Below are 21,497 nucleotides of genomic sequence, written 5' to 3'. Positions count from 1 at the left end.
AGACTTTAGAAAAAAATCAGTAAAAGTAGTAAGAGCCTGTTGTCTCCTCTACTTCAACTACAGAATAAAGTTCTGCGTATATCTAAAGTCTATTTTTCACAATGAACAGAAAAAGGAGTATTTACAGCCCTGCAGTTCACGAGTTCATCTGTAATTACTCACCTCTGCGCGCTCACGTTGTATCCTCTGATTCTCCAAAAAACGAACTCTGTTTCGGGAGAACCTGTTGAAGTTGCAGAGTTAAATGTTCATTATTGCATTTCTGTGATGTCATTCATAAGACTATGAAACCAGTTACAGTCAAAATTTGATTACCTGTCTCCAGAGGCACCAAACAAGCACTAGAGGTGCTTTTCTCTGGTGCACTTGTCTCTGCACTAGACTCTTCCCCAGAGCTGTGGTCCTCTGATCACCTACTAATACCAATTAGCTTGTTCTTGGGCTTACTTTTGGAGACAGCCTTCTGCTTCTTCCAAAACAAAACCAAGGCACAGCTGACAATAAGGTTGCCTCTGTTCATGCCAGGGTAGTAACTATGAACACCCACTGTGCCAAATCTGGCTTGTTCTGATCAGAACACACTTCCAACTGAGTCCCAGGAAACCTTTCGTCCTCAAAGGTCCCCACACTCCCTCATGCCACCTCAGGACAAACCACACGCCTATTCTGGTACGCAGCCTGCTCATTACTTCAGGCATTTGAAATAATTTGTAAAAAAGGGAAAAAATCCACTTGCAGAAATATTCATGTATCAGGAATCAGAACAGTGCTACACTGGGGCCAGAGGAGACCCACCCAGTCAAGTGATATTCAGCATCCATAAGGTCAACCCATTTCAGAAGAGCCCTAAGTGGTATGGCCATGAGACTGTCTATACAACTACATTGGCTATTCAGGGTTACTATACCGGGGAGGCCCACATAGACAGTACTATGCAGGGAGGAACAGAAATAAAAAAAACCCAAACAACTTTCCAACTGCAGAACACGAAGTATTGATCTGAAATGCAAGCAGAACCGCGAAGTTGCTGGAGCCACTAGAGGGAGTCATAGTTACATCCATGAAGCCAGTTCATTGCACAACGGTGATTGCTCCGGATTTAATTTGCACTCCACATTAATAATGAGAAACAGAAAATGCAGAACGACTTGTCTTCAAACAATACACATAGTATAAAATAGATGCAGCTGTTTAAGATCAGTTTGTCCTTTACATATTTCATTGTGCAGAGGGAGTTCCAAAGAACCAATCTTCTGCAGCGAACATTAACCAAATACATTTTAATACTTAGCAACTCTCAAGTGCAATGCATCTGCACCCAGAAAGACTCATTACATTAAACCATACCACTAAGGTACTAAAAAGCTGCAGTTTTCTGTTTAGTTTCACTATGGCAAGTTAATTGCTGCTTCGGTCACCAAGTGAGTCATTCATAAGGAATTTCTTGAATTGTACCCACAATCTGTAATTCAGAGCTGAAGAGGTTCTTGGCCTTGCCAGTATTCATCAGTTGTAACAAAAACATAAGCCCACATCTGATTTCAATGGGTTTACAGAAGCTAAACAGAATTCTGGTTTTGCTTTACTAAAATGCAAAAAGCGATCATGCAATTCTTCCAAGGCAGTTACTGCAAAATATGCCAACACGGCTGTAGACGTAAGATTTCAGGATAAATGAAAGCTAAATGTTGTCAAGATTAGGCCCCAAGTTTGTGCCATGATGCTCAGAAGAATCAGTGGTATTTTCAGCGCAGTGTTCAGAAAAGGATTAAAAAGAAAAGATGACTAAATTATCTAAATCTACTAAATTTTATCACGAACCATTGCACTTGATGCGTAATGATTTCTAGAGCCTATCTTAGCCATGGAGGAGATCAACTACTTAACAGGGAGGGCTAATTCCTATTAAACTAGAATATTCTCCATGAGGGTACTTGAAATATTTTGGGGGATAATACTGGAATTTTGAGTTTAAAATTAATTTCAGTTTTGCTGGCATCCAGTCATGCTACCAATGACGTAATAGACAGACATACAGGATGTCAAAGCACTCTGTTGCTTCCACGTGTGAAAGAAAAGCATTTTCTGCTGTAAGATAAGTAGAACAGCATGTTTCAATCCAGCTGAGAAAAGCAAGCAACACTCTTAAGCATGCAAGGAGGCTACTCCATCGCCAATTTCTGCAGTAAAGCTGCCAAAGCTGTTTAGAAAGGAGAACAAGTATTCTTTCCTGGAAGCATATACCCTTAGCAGAGATAAGGACCATCACCAGTACCAAGGGGTTTGTAGCAGACTGATGACAAATTCACTGTACACTACCACAAAGGAATGTTAAACTCCCAGATGATTTTTGTTTGTGTGCCTCCATCTGATTTCCTGTCTATGCTGTTAACTTGTTTTACTCCATTCCAACAGTTTTCCAGCTACCTCTGTTAATCATTTCTGAGGTGTCTGGGAGCAGGCAAATACATAATTTTCTCTTTTTGGAATCACTTTCTTTTCTGGATTTAAGAGTAAAAATCTGTCTCCTTGTGGAGGATAAACATTAAATGCAGGGACCATGTGTGTTTATTAAATGCACTTACTCGATGAAGATACCAAGTGTGAGGAGAGAGGCTATGTACTCACTGACCTCTCATGTCCCAGGAGGACATCATTCAGATCTTCATTTACTTGTATTAACTCAACTATCACATCTTCATTCTCCACTGTCACCAACAAATCCATGATCCTCTCCTGCATCATCCGACAGGTCTTATACAGTTTCTGCCCAAGGCAGGGAAAGAAAAAAAGTAAATATAAATCGTAATTGTGGTCTCGCAGCTTTTCAGTTCTGGAGAAGAATGATAAGACACTTGAGCACTGCAGCCTCTTGGGTAACATTCCCTAATTTACACAAACCACACGCATACCAAACATTGCAAATAGCATAATTTTCATGTCTTTGATCTCTGCAAGGCAGGTTGACAACTCCTATCATCACAACCAGCACTCCTACCCAATCCCTACCTCCTGACCCACCTTTATTTCTCAAGATGTATCTGTCTCTAAAGTCTAAATTACAAATCGCAAAATAACGAAGACCCCTCTGGGTGATGCAGAACAAATTTGATCTGATCCTGTTTGAAGCTGATTAAAGTCAGCAGGATACTTCACACAGATGTAATGGATGTGATCCTGCTCAACATCTGCTTGAAGAAAAGACAATAGTAATCAAAAGGATAGAAGTGTTCCATGACACCAGTATCTAACTATTCCCTTAAGTGGGTAAGTTTGGCAGCACTTAATCTATTCACTTTTTGAGAACGTAACATAAACCCAGCAGAATCAGCTGATAGAATTATGAGCTTATGGAGCAGAATTCTGCCCTATCGCCAGTTGAAATAGAAGATAATTTATATTCCTCTCCACTGCAGATTTTGCATGCTCAAAGAAACAAATTCTTCAGCAACAGGAACTTCAACTCAGCCAACATTTTTTGCCCCCCAGTGTGCATTTGCAAATGCTGGCTCTGTTTCAGGAAAAGAGGAAAAAAAAGAGGGAGAAAGTTACTCTATTTGCATAATGCTATTCAGAAATTGCTCTGGTATTATTTTCAAAGTGATTTTATTTTTCCTCAAAACCCATATACCTCACATAAGTAAATGCTTTTATTTATGTAAGAAGAAATTTTACACCCCTTTGCCAAATCTACAAAAGGATTAGAGTACTTTCAGTATTGTACCTTCATAGCCCAGGATAAACCATACAAAAATGTATTCAGCTTAATGTCTGTAATTAAATATAAAACCTCTGCAACTCCAGACTTTACTACCATTAAAAAAAAAAAGTGTATTTCTTATGACTCCATTATACAAGGCACACCAGCTCCTTTGTAAATATCCATATTCAACAGAGAAGGAAATTGAGACACTTGTTCAAGCTCGGATTTGCTACACTTTGCTCCTAACCGCAAAGATGCAGGCACTCTTCTGTTCTGGAGTTTTACAATGGTGGATGACCAGCTGGAGTAACAATCACCAGTGATTCCAATGAATTTGTACTAATTCCTACCAGCTGATGATCTGGACCCAAATTCCTGCATGTCCATCAAGTACATCTATTCACTACCCAGTACAAAAGCTTGTTACTCTTCCTGGCTGACAATGAGCTTTAGCTATTCTTTAACTATTGTTCCTGGTCAGCACATTATTTCAACTGAGATCTGCCTTGTCCAAAACAGGGTGGAGAAAGGGAGGAGCCTAGCCACTAATGAAGCTGCAGAACTGAAAATATGTTGCACTGATCAAGTTTACCCTGTTAGAGCTTTTATTGAGACTCCAGATAATCAGAAGCACTGAAATTAATGTCTCCAGCTCTCTCAAAGCCTAAACAAGCAGCTTTTTTAATAAAGGACTTTGTTCTCTGACAACAAAAGCCTAATCCAAGTAGAGCCGCAAACAAAGGGGAACATTAAATGCTGTTAAAGGAACAGGCTAGCCATGCTTGATGCTTTAATACTACTCAGTGCACAGGGGAAAAGAACAGAAACAACAACAGCGAAATTAACATAGAAGGAATGAATTTTCAGGCACTCTCCCACAAATGGGAACTCCACACCCTGTCCTCAAACTTTTGCCAACAATTTTATTACTGGGAGTGTCAATAAGAATCCACTGGTTCACCGTGGGCAACCTAATCTGTGCACCTACATGCAGAAGGGCCACAGTATGAGACAGGAAATCAAAGACATACTTTTCCTGTTTGCAACCAGAAACACTTGCCTTGTCATGGACTGGACAGAGTATATTAAACCAGTGTATTCTCCCACCTGGTGCTGGGTTAAATCATTAATTCCAGTCTGCACCTTCGAAACCTCCCTAGTGTACTTCACTACAGAACTAATGTGCACAGAACAGTCATGAATTAGCTGCTTAGGTGGTGTCCACTGCTAGAACAACCTACGCTCAGTCCTTTAGTGTAGGCAAAGCAAGCGCTCTGCAATCTATTGCAACGGCTATTTTGCCTGTGTTTAAAGTCTATTCTACTCTGACCCTTGCTTCACAGGCTCTTCCTCTTTGGACTTGTAGCTCCACAAATCTCTGCAAGACAGTGTTGGAGATGCGAGGAATGTCGGGGGGCAAAAGCCACTGAAAGATTGCATCTGTTTCCCATCTGGTTTCCTCAGACCAGCAGCGCTGCCTGTCATTAAAGATGTGAGACAGTAATGCCATCTCACCATATCTCACCTCCAGTTGTGAACCAATCCAGAAATGGACACAGCTGAACAGCACAACCTTGAAAGCAAACCGACTAGTAAGGGTTCCTTGCAAAGGAAAAATTCTCCACTGAGCAACTTCCTCATATAGATAGGAGGCAAGTTTAGAAACAGAAAGATGTGATAAAAGCTTTTAAAATTCTTGCAGACAATATGAAACAGAAAAATGTCCACTGACATAGGTCACTTGAAACGCTGAAGTAATAATGCATTTTTAATTTCTGTAACAGAAAATTCAGCACAAACAAGCAGAAAAAAATCACAGAAAGAACATGTCCATGTTCACCGTCAAATCTAAACTAGACTGTTGCAATACACTTCCTTCAGGCTACACTTTAAGAGCACGTGGAGTCACCCATAGCACAGCAAGCTCCCAATCTTTGAGGTCACGCACATAAAACCAATGCTTCATATTCTTCACTGCCTTTAAGGTACTGGTAATAATAAAGAGAGCATTGAAAACTCCAGGACGGATATGAGGGAGAGAGACTGTGTCATCATCTATTCTCCCACAAGGCAACTGCGTTGAACTGGAATGTTCTCCGGGCTGTTTGGCAGAATGTGCTTAACAGAGAACATTCCATTATGAAATTCCTTTGCCCTTGGAATTCCCTAGAGCTTAAATTTGCATTGCAAGCTGCATTGTGCTTTCCTGAGTATGTAGATGTCAGGGAAGGTGAAGGAGACAAGAGAAAGCTGAGCAGAACCAGAGATAGAAACCTGTTGTTGGTTTCCATTTGGCAATCTGAATCCAGATGTTAAAAGAAAGGATATAACATCTTTTAAAATCAACTTTGACCAAACCAATACACCCCATCAATGAATTATCTTATACCTGTAAAAGATTCATGTCATCCGGATTTTCAGAGCCAGGGACATTTTCTTTCAGTATTGATGACATGACTCTCACATTCGTTTTTGCCATATCCAGTTCACTATACAGTTTCCCAATCTGTCGGGTTCAACAGGACAGAATATTGTATAGGTGAGCAGAGTGAGCAGAATAATTCTTACCTCTAATACGTACTTTCTTCCCCATTAGATATGAGCCTCATTAGCATTATTTCACTCTGGTGATATACCATGAAAATGAACGGAATTGGCTCAGCTTTTATATGCGCAATCAAACTAAGATCTATCAAGTCTGATAGTGATACTCATTTTCCCAGCAGTTAAACCCCCTCACTAATGTTACTGTTACTCTTTTCAGTTACCTACAGGCCAAGCGGGAATGGAAGTGAACTGTTCTCTCCTACCTATTTTTTTGGAACAATCTCTTCACACAAGCCTTATGCAAAAGTGAGTTTGGCTTTCTCACTTATCTTTGAAGTAACTTTTATCAACTTGCATAACAACATCATTAAGACATCATTAGGTATTCTCATACTTGAGTAAATGATTCCACTTCTTTGGTTGTCATTTATTGAACTCACTTCTGCCTAGTTTGCTTTGGCATACCACCATCTGAAAGATCTTCAGGAGAATGAACCTAAAACTGTGAATATAAAGCTATGCCACTCGAACTGATGGTCCCTTCCAGCGCATTCTCCAGTGCATCCAGTGGTCTGTGCACCCAGGCTGTCTAAATCACACATTAGTACTACATTTCAAGTGGACCTGCCATCCTCTAAACCTGCAGTACTGCACCTGATCAGGAGTCAACAACAGTGTTGGGCCTGTGGGAAGAGGTGGCGAAAGCTGTTTTGGAGGATTAGCAGAAGATGGTGATGACTTTGTAGAAGGCTGAGATGAAGTCTGCAGAAAGACAAAAGAACAGAGCTCAGGTTTACAAAAGAATTGAAGCAGACATTCTGATGAGAGAGCTACAAAACATCTTTGTCAGACCAGATAACTGGGCAACAGCTTTCTCATGATCAGTGCTCACATGGAATTTGTTGAGCAAGGTCTATTTACAAGAATAAATCTAATGGTTATTTTGTAATGAAATGAGGTTTGGAATTCAGATATCTTTTAAATGGGTTTGGAAGCAAATTCTACCACAGGATAAAGTGGGAATGGCTACGAACAGGCTAGCTCCTTGAGCTCTTGAGCCATCTAACAGCCAAGAGTCCTTCCCAAAATGCCACTGCAATTTTACAACAGAGGATAGTTTAGAATGTGATCACACTTGGAAGCAGTGGAAAAGTTGGGAACTAAAATCTGTGTCTCTGCAGAAAACAAACTGCAAAGGCCTTATGGATCAAAAAGCTGAAGCGCTTTGCCTGCAGAAAGCTTCACTTGAATTGCATTTGAACCAACTGCTATAAACAAAAAAAACCCAACAACCCCAAATCCAAAACTCCACCTGCACAAGACTACACACAGCCAAGTCCTTCACTTCCTAGAGAGTGAGGTAAAAACTGTGTTCAGGTCTGGTGCTGCCAAGATCAGCAGAAGGTTTGCCACTGATTCGAATTGGCACATACATGTGGTAGACATGTATTGTCTGTACTGTAGTTGGTGAGAAAAACATTATTGTCTATTGAGAACGTTCTTCACACAGCTTGTTCAGCCAACCTTTAAATACATAAGCTTTTGTGCATTCCACTATCCAATCATCAAATCAAACTCAGGGTAAATCTGAGTCGTTCCTATCTGCACTGATTGTAGACATCCAATTCTGTAATTGCAATTGGCTTTCACACCTCCCAAAATTTTTGTGAAAAACTCTTCTACTAGAAAAAAATATTCTGGAAAAATGGCTTTAAAAGCATGTACTGTATGTACATTCAGCTGATGTCCAGTGCTCGAGCCATACTTATATTTAATGTCCCAGATGCTACACAATGCTATCTATGATATATGCTTAAATAACATTCGTTGTGTACAGGCTGCGCAAACAGCTGGAGAGATACAGACAATAATATCTTCTTACAGATTTCTACCTCTCTTGGCTTAATTTTAAAGATAAATAATGCTCATATTCTAAACAGTATGTGTTTTCACAAAAATCTTACTCCTTTTAGTTGACAAGTTTGAAGCACTCGGCTTTCATTCATCTTGAGATAAACAGTGTACCCAAACCCTTTACACATTTCAAAAGTCTCAAGAGAGATGCTTCCTTTTTGAGAACATAGCCACTAATCTGCAGTTTGAAATAAACTATTATATAGGCCAGGTTTCTTTGTTGTTATCTTAGCTGTTATAATTGAAACTGATTCCTCCTCACATGCTTAAGTAGGTTGGTCATATTCTGCCCTGGAGCACTTAAATAAAAACAAAACAGACACACCTGCTTTGTCAACAGAGCTCATACAATTAACACATCCTGTTTCTGATTTACAATGGATAATGAAGTATCCTTGTGCACCCCCACCTTAGGCTCCCCTCTGCTGGTGTCAGAAGACGGAAACTCCACTCCTTTCTTCAGCAATTCTAGATAAACTTCTTTTACTTCGCTCACATCCACAGCTCCTGGGAAACCTCGGGCCCATGTCTAGTTTTGAAGAAACAAGAAGAGTAATAGTCACAGAAATGGACAGTCAGTGGGTCAGACAAGTGTTTCTAAAACACGTGGTCCTAAAGGCAGGTCATGCCCTCCACCCACTCCAGCTAGCTCCATTCAAAGCAGCAGGAACCACAACAGCTCCATCATCGTGCTTGCTAAGCGCAACCACAGTGGGAGCACATACACAGATCGGAAAGGAAATGTAAAAGATGGAGGTTGACAGTTTTCCAGATATCTCTCTCCCAGTTCATGAGACTCCTGCATGAAGCAGGAAGAATAAAGTCTGCTTTAGGAAAAGGTACCCATGAGCATGTTGCAGAGTACAGAAATGGGCTGCTTCACTAGATATTTACCATACAGCAGAGACACAAACACATGCTGTTTACTCTAGACTTACCATGATAAAGGACAAGATTTTCTCCTGCATATCAATTGGCAGATTATATCTTGGATTCAGTAGTTTCACCAGCTTGTCCTTACAGAAATCTTTCTTCACAACCAAAGACTGGAATCTCGGGCCACAGTTCTCTATACACATGTCAAGCAGCTGCACACACAAAAACCTTCAGTTACACAGATACTAGGAATAAAAGCCAACTTGACTGCTTTTGTGTCCTTTTGTTTAATTTGTTCCAAGGTGGTATGAGGAAATAGATATGAACAGATTATATCCAGCTAGATATCTCACTAGAATGTTTGATGAGGTTACTATAGGGAAAGAGTAACTCACTGTGTGCACCAATATACTTACACAATACAAAATGACATGTGTTAGCCAGTGTTACACTGTTTTTAAGAGAGAAGTATGCTCACATTTGTTTCCATGTCATGGCAGCTATTGAACATAGGGTACCTTAACAGCATGAAATCTGAACATAGCTTAAAAAATGTCTTGTACAGATTTGGTAATAGAATTAATTCACTGCCTAGCACACAGGTACCCTGGGCTGACAGATTCTGAAGAACTCTACAAGAGAAAATAAGAAGATTACTAAATGCTTCTCTTCTAATCTGCCCTGTGAAAGACAAATGAAAAAGTAGAAAAGAACAAATTCAACATCTCAGAGTACAATTTCTTCACACGTTTTAAAGGTCACAATGATTTGAAACAGAATAGTTGAATTGTTCCAATTGTCAGATTCATCTTCATGAAAGAAGTCTACTTACAAAACTCTGCCTGGAATGCTCAGAGTAGGATCCCTGCAACACGTCTGAGCAATGAAATAGAGCAGTATGTGATAATGACATAATATTTCTCCCTTGTACACCTGGAGGTGGCTGATTACAATTCCCATTTTACAGAAGAGAGATCAAAAGCTGTCACTACACCCCAGTCACCAGAAATCAGGCCAATACAAGTCCTGGTAGGAAACCGGGGTCAGTCAGATCAGGTGCAGAATCATGAACAGACCTTATCTTGCTTGGCTCAAATCTGGAGACCAACCACATGACTACGATGGCCCATGTAGAGAACACCAGTCACTCTTGTGCTTTTTGCTCTTCAACTGTATCTTTACTTTCCCTCCCATTTTAAGAGGGAGGATGGAAAGGTAAAAGCAAAGGGCTGAAATTAACAAAAGTTTGCAAATCCAAGACAAAACTTGCCTTGAATCGTGCAACAAACAGAATATGTTCTCAAAAGGATACACAGATTTGAAAGGACACTACTGTAATCTTGATAAGAGCAGGTTAAATATACTTTCCTGTTCAGAGCAGACTATATTTGACTAAGTTGAAATAATTTTAGTAGCTCATTTTCTAGCCTTGGGACTTGGGGATTTTTCTCCCAGCGTGATCAGGAACTTATGGGAAAACAGGTTTAAGACCAGAAGAAAATAAATTGCTGAAATGAAAACAGGGTAGAACAAAGAGATGCTGGCAGACTGCTGTGCAAAAAAAAAAAAAAAACCCTAACTGAGAGATAATTACAAAAAAATCCTGGCTCGAATCATTATTTTTCATTTGAAAGAGTACATGAAACATATGGTAATAAGCCAAGCCATTTGCTTGTGCAGTACTTCAAAGATGGTCTGTGTAAAACATTTTCAACATAGTGCATGGGAAATCTGGTATGCTACTCGCTGTTAATTCCCAACTTAAGGGACTGAATATTTACCCTCTGAACGAAAGTACTGAACTAATGGGCTAGATCCTCCACTCAATTATGCCAGTCCAGCCCACTCACTCAGAGTGAAACTAAGCTGGTGTGAGAAAACGAAGTATTTGACTCAATTATTTTTAACTGGACCATTCACGAACAAGCCACTTCCATGCTAATAACACCTTTCATTAGAATTTCAGTATAGTTATTTATCGTTGCAAATAGTTCTTCACCTTCTCAAGCAGTCCCATTGGAATGAATAGACCCAAGGTGGCCAAGTCAACCACTGTTTCACATTGCACAATGGAATCTCAATAGAAACGTGTTTTAATAACAGAACTTGCAAGTTAACTTCAATCAAACCATTAATGGTTGAAGAGCAAATGACAGGCAGGACCCGAGAACTGTTGGAAGTGGCACAGCTGCTATGTTCCAGACTAGCTTATAGCAGATGTCCAGCTGAGAGGAGATCTGCACTGAGCGAAAACAGGGGTTGAACCGCAGTCAAAGCCCTCTGGTTCACCTGACAGCAACACAGAACTGAAATGATAAAAGGCATCTGAACAGAGGTAAAGATAAAACGTAAGGCAGAAATAAGAAGGGGAGAAGTTGGTGGGTATAACAGAAAGTCAACACATAATACATTCCTTATCAATAGAGACCTCACTCAGAAATCAGTAGAACTCTGCCCACCTTAAGCAGCCAGGAATAGTCCATAAAGTTGTAATGAATGTATGTAGTTTGTGATGGGTACTTCTCAGACCCAAGGTGAATGCAAGAAAACACAGATGGACAGTTTGCTGCTTCGTTTTTCTGACTCAAAGTGAGCAAGTCATTAATGCATCTCCAGGATCACACTCTACTAAACATATACTGATGTCTACCCAGAGAGTTTTTGAACAGCAAGACACTATTTTCAAGTGCCAGCATTTAAAATAAACCTGTACAAGCAGCTTTTTCAGCTGCCATTCATCAATTACAGTGTAGTGGCTATGCAGACTTTACCAAGATTCTGCATTTAAAAAATGTTTTTCAGAAGTCTTGAATTTTCCAGATTTTTTTTATATATATATATATTTAACACTGAAATATGGATTTCTTTCGCTCGCACTCAATATCCTTTTCTTTTCCTCTTTGCCCATATACACCATAAAGTGTAATAAAATTGACTAGGACTTTTTGATTGAGGAGCTGAAGGGCTCTCCGATGCTTTTTATTTTTTAGAGCCTCTGCTTTGTGAAATGTTAATTTAACAAAGGAAAATTTGAAGGTTACATTTGCCATGCTAACATTTTTTTACATCTGAAAACTTACAGAATATTAAAAGGAAAAATAGGAAATTTTTTTGCTAAGGCAAAAGAAAATCCCCAAACTCCATTAAGTCTAAGCAATGAATTCCTTTAACATTTTCCAACAATGCAAAGTGAAACAATAACTTCACCTTAAATTTTCGTCCACTGCTTTGTATGTCAGAGTATGTGTGGACACAAGTACAGAGAGGGACACATTTGATAAACTACTTCCCCATGTGCTCTTCAGCTCCTAAGACATTACAGGTATCAGAGCAATAAATGTTCTACAAACCCAAGGGAGAGCTACAGAGGCAACTGCACAGGTGTCTCAGCATTCACTGCATAAACAGAGTTTACGTATCCAAAGCGTATTAGCAATAAGAAGTCAAATAACACATACACGCTCCGTTGGATTCCTGCCTAGAAGTTCTAATCCTCTTCACTCTGATTGCAAAATCACCACCGCCAAGCCTGATTTCTTGGCTTTATCAAACTATGCATGAAGCAACTTCATGGCCTGACACGCATACGCCTCTATCCATGTGACTTCACAAGCACCAGGTAACTTCAGCAGATCAAAGTACATAAAGTCAAGTCATAGACACCACCTTATACAGCTGACACTCACCCTTCTTCCTCTGCGTAAATAAACATCTGTGCGCCAGGAAGAGGAAGATACTGTTGAGATTTAACATGTCTCAAGGACAGAATCAGGGCTAACACTGGTTAGTGGTGGTACTTCAGCTGAAGACTTTCACATTTCGCTCTGAGTGTGTTCTCTGGGAATAAGCTCCGTAAGCAGTCTCATTAGAAAGATTAAATTCCAGAATTTCAAGGTTGAGTAAATAAAAGTGGATCAAAGTACATTTCAAAAGAAAAGTGATTTCTAGATCTGGTGCCGCCTTAGTTGTATCTAATGTAGGTAAGAGAGCCAAATTTGTGTACCGTCTCAAGAGTAGGACCATCACTTTTACTGTAGGAAATAGAGGTGATAACTTACAGTTCATCAAAGAAAAGAACCCTTATTTTTCAGAAATTTGGGAGAAAAACAGTGTTAAGTGTTGCAGGAGTGTGTATGTGTGTTTCAGGATTTGAAAACTATGTCCGTTTTTCCATTTGCAATGATTTGCTGTTCCAATCTAAGTATTGCAAAATGGGAAATAGTAACAGTTTCATCAAAGCAATCAAAACCCAAAAGATATAGCACACAGGACTGATTTGAAAACAAAGTTGTTAAAAGTCACACACGGTCAGCAATGAAGACATCAAAGGAAAGGCTTTACACATGCTAAACTGATGTCAGTACTGGTAGATAACCAGAAAAAGGAAAGGAGCCAGGAGCAGAAAGAGAGGCAAAGGATGGAAGATCTTACACAAGAACAAAAGCACAAAGAAAGAGAATTAGAAGAAAAGCTGGCACTCATTAATAAAAGAAACAAGGAACTCAGAGAGAAGAAACTTGCAGCCAGAAAACAGAATCTGGGCCAAAAAGATGGGTTTGCCTGGGAGGCAGAGTTACATGTGTACATGTGAGTGGGTGAGAACAGACATGGAGAAAGGGGCCTGGAATGGTAAAGAGACTGTGAGAAAGTGCTGAACTACAAGCACAACTGAAACCTGGTACACACTCCATCTGCAAGCAATTACAGTGAGCTTCCAGGTCGAGAAAGTTCTTTGTTGTATACACCTGAAACAAGATCCTTCTCCCACTTCTATGCTCTTAAGAGCTAATCTATAACGTCACCTTGGGCATATCTGCAGAGTAAATATTCAAAGAAAGGCTCTTAAATGTAAGCACTGGGTTATTATAACTCCAGTTGACTGCTTCAGATGTCCAGAGGAGAATCGAGGTGCACAAAGACTGCAGGAGAAAGAAAGCAGATCCGATATAGGGATTGCAATTACAGCGGAAACCGAGTGTTTCTGTTATGCAAACGCACAGAGCACACAAAAAGGTGACTCATGAGACAGTGGAGGAGGAAGCCAGGAAAGAAGTGCGGAAATGGAATGAGCTGCAGGTATACATTGGTATGTTTAACACATTTATCTGCACCTCTAACTTGTCAGGAGACACTTGGGCAATCACTAAGCGACCTACAATTTGACATTATCAATCACCTATCTTCCTTAATCACTTCTCAGCACATATTGATATAGACAATGATTTTGCACAACAAATACCAAACCCATGAGTAATACTAGTTAGTAAGTGTAATGCAGACAAGCCTCTACTACCTCAAAAAAGGAAATGGTGAAGAAAACACTTCTAGACAAATAATGAAAGACAAATCCTCAACAACTTAAAATATGAATGGTATGGTTCTTCTGACAGTTGCACTATTTGTTAGTTAGGAGTAATTCAAGTTTGGAACTCAGGACAGTCTTAGGAACTTCCTGCTGCTGCCTACATTGTCAGTGGAGTGGAAAACAACTGTGTGAACATACTCCAGTAAATTTTAGGTTGAAATCACAACAATTCCTCAAACTCTGTTCAGAAACACTGTCAGATTCTGGAGGCCAGGTTATCTGAAGTGCGGATATTCCTAGCTATTCCAACCTTTAGTCATATCATCTGAATCTTAAGTGGCTTACCCTGAGTCTTGGTCCCTTGCTTAACTCACCACTGCTATCCTTTCTTTCAAGTTTCTTATTTATATGTGATAACACCTTTACAAAACAGGTACTGCACATTCCATGCGGGATGTGCCACGCTGCATGCCTTGCTCAGTCTAACTAGGATCAGTATCACAAGGAGAGTAATAGAATGGTCAAATGTAGCTTTTATGCAATAACCCAACCTCCACATCTTTCACAAACAGGCGGGGCACTCCCAGAGGGGACAGCCACTAGAGTAAATAAGAACTATGCTACTTTTGTGTAGTACAAGTTTAAAAAAAAAACCAAAATGCAACAATAAATCCATGAATCTGCATCATCCAGGACTCTCTGGAATGCCAGCAGACCATCTGATCTGCACTGTGGTAGTGCTGCACACAAAAACAACAAAGACAGAAAACATCCTGGGGAGTTGTGTCAGTGATAATTTGCATGCCACCTTATCGTTTAAAATGTTTGCCTTCTTAGTATCTAATTAATATAAATACAGCTGTACTTACAGACAGGGTAAGCCTGATCTCCTTATGGTTACAGTTTTTTGAAAGCTTTTTCTTTAGCGCTTTAACTGCATCTTTAGGCCTGTGACAAATTAAGTAGAAAAAGTTACCAGTGAAGTCAGACTGCTTTTCTAGTTCATAACTTCATCCAAGAGCCAAAAATACCAGCCTGAGATACAAGACCAAATTCATCCCTGAATTTACACCCACATAAAACTAGAGCAATTACCCCACTGATTCCAGCAAAATCACTTCAGCATTGAGCTAGAGTAACAAAGCAGTGAATCAGGTTTGTTACTGCAGACTCTGCATTACTCCAGAGGCTTGTGCAGAGAAATGAAGTTATTCTCCTCTGCAAAGTCTCCTCCAAAATTATATTATTTCACTGTTTTGCAACAGATTTACTTTTCCAGCTTTTATTGCTATGAAAGGGAATAACAATTGCCAACTGTATTGAGAGTTGACTGGTACCTATTTTTCATCTATGATGCAATTAAACAACACTCTCCTGGGAGTGCTGTCAGGAGTAGGGGTGTCTTGGCTAACTCCAATCTTATAATTGCAGGATGCTTTTAACTCATCTGAGTAATTACCGTGTACGGATGGACAACTCATTCCACCCCAGAAACAGTGGTGTTTCTAGCCCAGTCATTTTGATGTCTATATATATACACCCCATATCTTTTAACTATCTATGTAGGAGGAAAAGGGTGGAAAATGGTATCAAGCTTATCACATGTGGGAAACAGTTTTGCCTAATTAATATGGGCTATGTATAGTGTACAATTATTAGGGCCAGCTCAATGCTCATGATCAACAAAAACAAGATGTCTTACAGTCTCTTTAGGATCTCTCTAGAATTTAAGATGGAGCAATAGGCACAACTACAGTGTTTCAATAAGAAAAAAAGAAATCTTTGTTGAAAACGTTTCAAACCAAATAAAATTAAATGGGTATTTACCATTACTGCATTTTTCAGTTTGAAATGTTGTTGTACTTCATCAGAAAAAAAGAGATACATCTGTTTTTCTTAATCCTATGTCATACCCAGCCGTGTCAGTAGAGCATCAAGTGATGGATGGGAACATGAGAGCAGAGAAGAAAACTTCCCTTGCAGAAAGCTGTACTACTATTATTCCACTCCTGCTTCTTTGCTTCTCTCACTGAAACATCTGGAGCATCTGGTCAGGAGCTGGATATTGCATTAAAATAACCATTTGCCTAATTAGACACAGCAGTTCTGCTGTTCTTAGTATCCTGTTACAGAGTGTGACTAGTAGTTGCCTAGGAGGAAGGAGTTCCTCCGTAAGCATAAGCTGTGCACGAGAGGAAATGTTTATTGAAAAGCTCTGTTGCATAGAAACTCCACATAGAAACTAACACTGAGGGTCAAAGTGTGCTGTTGCTTATGGCAAAGACCAGAAGAGAGTTACTGACCTTCCAAGCTCTAAAAGCCATGGGTGAGAGTGTGGAATCCCCCCCCCAAAAAAAAAAGAAAGGAAAAGCTGATTTAAAAAAACCCCACCTGTGCAGAATCTTAGGCACAGCTCACTCTCCTGAAGAAAGTTTTCCAGCTGGTGTTAAAACATACCACTGCTAACAGGGAGTTCTTGCAATGCAACACTAAAGTAGATCTTACATGAGAACAAATTTCCTTCTACAGGTAAGAACAGGGAAGCACAGAGCAGAAAGTGGCTGAGCAAACCAGAAAGTGGCTGTCACAAGGAGTTCTGAGATATAAGACCAAATTCATCAGTGCAGGAGGCCACCTCTGTCCCAGCTGCCCTGGGCACACACCTTGGTACGATGGATCGCAATGAACAGCAATCCACCCATCGCTTTGCTCCTGCTGTGACAGAAGCTGGCTGAGACACTGCACAGTGGGGAACTCTGATTAAGTTAAAAGTATGGAGCTTTAAATAGTGTTGTAGGCAACCAAATGCTCAAGGTCTTTTTTCAGGCTGGGTTTTGCAGAGCACAAGGATACCCGTTTCACCTGACAAACAGTAGAGGTCAAACAAAATACGTCAGACTTGGTGAGAAACCTGTTATCACCTTTCTCTAGCGCTTGCTTATGGGGAACAGCCTGCAAGTCTAATCTACAAGTCCCGACAGCTGAGCAAGAGGCATTGAGACAGACAAAACTCTTCTCTAGCAACCAAAGATACCTACTCCCTGCTGCTACTTTGTTTTGGGTAACTTTATGTACACATCATACGCCGCCTGCTCGATCTTGCCCTGCCCTCGAGCAACGCCGGTGCTACCTCCGAGAGGAAAACCGGCTGTTCTCAGGCCCGCAGGTGAAGGGGGACCCTCTGACACCGGACTGCCCCCCGGCACCGCTCACCCCTCCTCTGTCGCGTTGATCACGTCGCAGATGTGCATGAACTGTCCCCAGTCCTCCGTCTGCAGCGATCCAAGCGTCGCCCGGTCTGAAAGGCCAAGGGGAGCCGCCGTTCAGCCGGGCGGGAGGAGCGGGGAGGCTCCGTCCCGCCGTACCCCTCACGGCTCGGGCAGCGACGGGGGGAAATGGCGCCCCCCGGCTCCCCTCAGGCGGGCTGCGGAGCCGGGCGGGGCGCGGCGGCCGCTCGTTACTCACCGACCAGGCTGCCCACGGCGGTGCCGAAAGGGTCTTTCGGAGCCTTCCCGAAAGCCATGGCCGCCGCCGGCGGAGTCGCGGGGCCTCTGAGGGGCGGCAGCCCCGTCCCGTCCCGTCCCCTCCCGCCGGATCCGGCCGCTCCCTTCCTGGGACCGGGGCGGAGCCGCCTCCAGGTGCCGTCGCGGCTCCTCGTTGGTGATCACGTGCGGGCCGGGCGGGCAGCACCGCACCGGCTCTGCCCCGCGGCACTGCGAGACCGCACCGGCTCTGCCCCGCACCGCGCCGCGAGGCCGCTGCTGACCCGGGGCCGCACGGACGGGATGATGGAGCCACGCCCTACTCGCCCGGCTCCTCGGGCGGTGTTCAGGCGGAGATGGGGACCCTGAATGGGACTTGATAGCTGAACCCAGGAGAAACTGGGCATGTTGTATGACAAAGATCCGGAACACCCAGGACCCAGGGACTCCTGCTGGCACCTGTGGCTTGGAAACTGATGTTAACTCGAGCAGAAAGGGAAATCACACCAGCCTCGCAGCACTCACCCACAGACCTGTTCAGTGGCACAGAAGACTGATGATAATTTTGTCTTTACAAGTGTTTTGAACAACTTTTTATAGCAGAACTGACTTAAAGGATCAACTTTATACAGGTGTTAAGATCTTCGGGTACAAGACACAGAAAATCAGGTTTTCAAATGCAGCAAAATAGAATGTGCACTTTTAAACTCATACCTGATGCAATTTGCTGGTTAAATAGATTAAAATTCATTCATTTTAAAAGAGAACTGCAAACACAGTCAGGGTGGCAACTTCGGCTACACCATACAGCACACTGTGTTCAGGCACATTTCAGACTTCAGCGTCCACTGCCATGAAATCGTTGGAACTGACCCCTGCTCCTGCAGCATTCATACATGTTTTCTCAAATCCATATGTCCTTTTCTGTTTCCAGATTTAACAGGAAGAAGCAGGGAAAAAACAAACAAACCAACCACCAACAGCGCGTGTAAGTTACAATTATAAAGTCATCCTTTGTATTATGCAGGACCCACTAACACGTTCCTCTTACCACATACGCGTTTCCACATGTGGGACTTTCTTGCTACAATTACTGTCAATGCTTTCCATTGTGTCACTTCATCTCAAGTCTGACTGTATATCAGACCTGTACAATACATGGGAGTGAATGTGGCATGAATGAAAATTAAAACCTCAGCTGTAATTTTTGTTGACTGAGAGTTGTAATTATTTCAGTATCAAACAAATGTGGAGTCATATTAACTAACATTTGAGTGCAGCTTAATCAGTTATACAGTCAGAACATGATATAACCAAATAAATTATTTGCCTGACGTTAGAATTTCATGAATTAACAAAGCTCTATTTGCACTGATTATGAGAGTTCTTCCTAGGATAAGCTCATTTTACTTTCTTCTGCATTTTGTATAACTCCATGGCCCCATCTACTGGATGGCTTTAACAGAAAGGCTGGAGAAGAACGTAAGTTTTTTGTGTACCTGCAAGTATCTCTACAAAAGCAAGTTGTTACAAGAACTTTTAGGCAAGTTGATTAAGTACAATGAATGTAGGAGCTGAGACTTTTTTTCTTACTCTTTCTATAGTAAATGGGTGGAGTTCATCACACAGCTTGGTGAGGTCCCATTCTAAGTAATGCATCTCAATTTTCCATACTTCTGATTGTCTTGTCATTTGGTTATAAGCCAGACACCATCTGTCAAAATGGGAGTTTGTTTATTCGTGGTTCCAGAATTTTGAAAGACATTCTCTAAAGTTTGGTATTTATTTAATTTTCTCTTTAACACCAAAACTGAAAAAAGGACCTATTTAAATTAGCCCTTGTTAAACCTGCAATGTGAGTCAGATCTTGTTCCAGAGAGCATATTTTATTGAGCTACTCAGAGGAAAAAAAATCTGATTAAGCCTTTTTTCATTGGAATTTACTTATTAAAGTTACTCATTGAAATCAGCTACTAGTCTCGATCTATTAACTCCTAGAGGGTTTCAGGTTCTGCTTGAAACAAGCCTGCCTGCCCGTTCAGCTTTCCCTGGACTGGAGTCCTTAGTATTTATGAGTTGGGGGTCAAAGAGTCCCAGGAGAGTCCTTGCAATTTTACTATTATTACAGATATAGAATTATGCTTAATTATTACTACTAAGGGACATTTTCCGTCTTTCGCAAGCACACATAATGTGTTATAAAAAGAAAGAAGCAGCTAAATAATTTCTCTTTGCAATATGTTTTGAGACAAAAGTGTTTAGTGGCATAGTTTATGTCTGCCTCTTGAGCTAACGTATTAGACCAACACAGGCAAGCTTGTCAATGTACTTTTATTTGTACTAGAGGTTTTGTTAATGTTGCTATGTCAGTTACAAATATAAAATCACATCCCTAATTATGACACCAATGACACCCTAATTATGACACGCAATTTATGGTACAATCTTCTTCAGAATGAGCCATTTTGCGGTTTTTACATGTGTTAGTATCATATCAGAAAAATTTCAATCTAATTTTGCAAGTTTTAAAGTTCAGAGTTACGTATCATTAATTTAGATTTTTAAAAATCACACCTTTACCTTATTTCGTCTTCAGTCCTATTTTCAAGGAATCACACATGTAACACATCAAGTGAAATACTTAAAACAGCTGTCATGTTCATAAACTGATTTATGATATTGACTTGTACCTGCTGTTATATGAAAATCATAAACCATGGTCATGACTTTAGGTTTAGTTTGAAAACAAGAGAGATTCTTAAAAGATCATTATTCAGCAGAGATTAGGTGAGTACTGCCTCCTCCCATCTCCCAAGATCTGCATTTACTCTCACAATTTTTACCAGGTAAGAAGTAGTCCATTTTAGTGTGATTCTCCCTTGTTATCCATACAACAAAGACACTATCCACAGGATTCTCACTGTATCTCATTAGACCATATGCTAGTTATGGCCTGTGCTGGTAGCTCAACTTGAACAAATAGCTAGAGGGCTAAATCAAATCCCTTCTGCACCATCTCCATTAGCTCACTGCCTTCAGATAACAGCAAATCTAATCAGGAGCTACTCAAGCAAAGTAAATTACTGTTTGGGACCCAGTCTCACTAAGAATACAAAGCTGTCCCCAAATATCTATGTAAGTAATTACTAATTTATTTAAAAAAAAGAGAATATGTATATAAATCCAAATCCTATTGTGTTAACAGTGTATTTAATTTGCCTGTGTAGAAAAGGGGAATGAGTATTAGCGAAGGACGGAGGTGTCTGCGGCCTGCAGAGGGCAATCTGGTTCAACGAATCTCCTCGGTTTTCCTGCGGTGGCTACTCCAAGTGAAGGATGGTTTATGGAAAAAGGCAATTCCCTATCAGCCATGTTGGCTTTCCTCATATACACAATGTGGCTCAGATGCAGCTCTTTAGCGTTATAATGCTCTCGTGTCATTTGAAATGTTAAAAAATAATTGTATATGCAATGCAAAGCTCTCAAAGGGCAGGAGAGTGTAAGGGATGGGGTGCTTCTCAGGACTGACAAGGGGATGACAGTCAGGTTGTCTCACACTCTGTTTTATGCTGCATTTCCTGGAGCATACACCCTCAGCACTGTCACTGCTTTGGAACTTCCATATGAACTTGGACAAATCTGTATTTCTCCCTCTTCTAAAACACTGAGA

The 21,497-nt window shown here is 40.9% G+C and overlaps 1 protein-coding gene across 3 annotated transcripts in view; it reads right to left on the bottom strand.

The window, feature by feature from the left end:
• The window catches only part of TOM1L1 (target of myb1 like 1 membrane trafficking protein), a 53,200-nt gene that overhangs the window by 6,103 nt on the left and 25,600 nt on the right, over nt 1–21,497 (bottom strand). The window contains exons 3-11 of one of the 3 annotated variants that reach the window (XM_030506119.1): nt 17,811–19,541; nt 17,559–17,643; nt 15,215–15,293; nt 9,103–9,252; nt 8,574–8,693; nt 6,905–7,012; nt 6,093–6,209; nt 2,633–2,766; nt 163–223 (exon numbers count right to left, since the gene is read on the bottom strand). In XM_030506119.1, the coding sequence (XP_030361979.1) occupies nt 163–223; nt 2,633–2,766; nt 6,093–6,209; nt 6,905–7,012; nt 8,574–8,693; nt 9,103–9,252; nt 15,215–15,293; nt 17,559–17,643; nt 17,811–17,868 (912 nt within the window). In that variant the 5' untranslated portion in view covers nt 17,869–19,541. Of the gene's footprint in view, nt 1–162; nt 224–2,632; nt 2,767–6,092; nt 6,210–6,904; nt 7,013–8,573; nt 8,694–9,102; nt 9,253–15,214; nt 15,294–17,558; nt 17,644–17,810; nt 20,155–21,497 lie in introns of those variants that run through there. The other 2 variants (XM_030506118.1, XM_030506120.1) reach the window with 2 other exon arrangements.

The sequence above is a fragment of the Strigops habroptila genome, chromosome 14, assembly GCF_004027225.2.
Source record: "Strigops habroptila isolate Jane chromosome 14, bStrHab1.2.pri, whole genome shotgun sequence".
NCBI classification, from domain to species: Eukaryota; Metazoa; Chordata; class Aves; order Psittaciformes; family Psittacidae; genus Strigops; species Strigops habroptila.
Note: the sequence above shows the minus strand (reverse complement) of the source record. Positions and strands in the feature narration are given on the sequence as shown.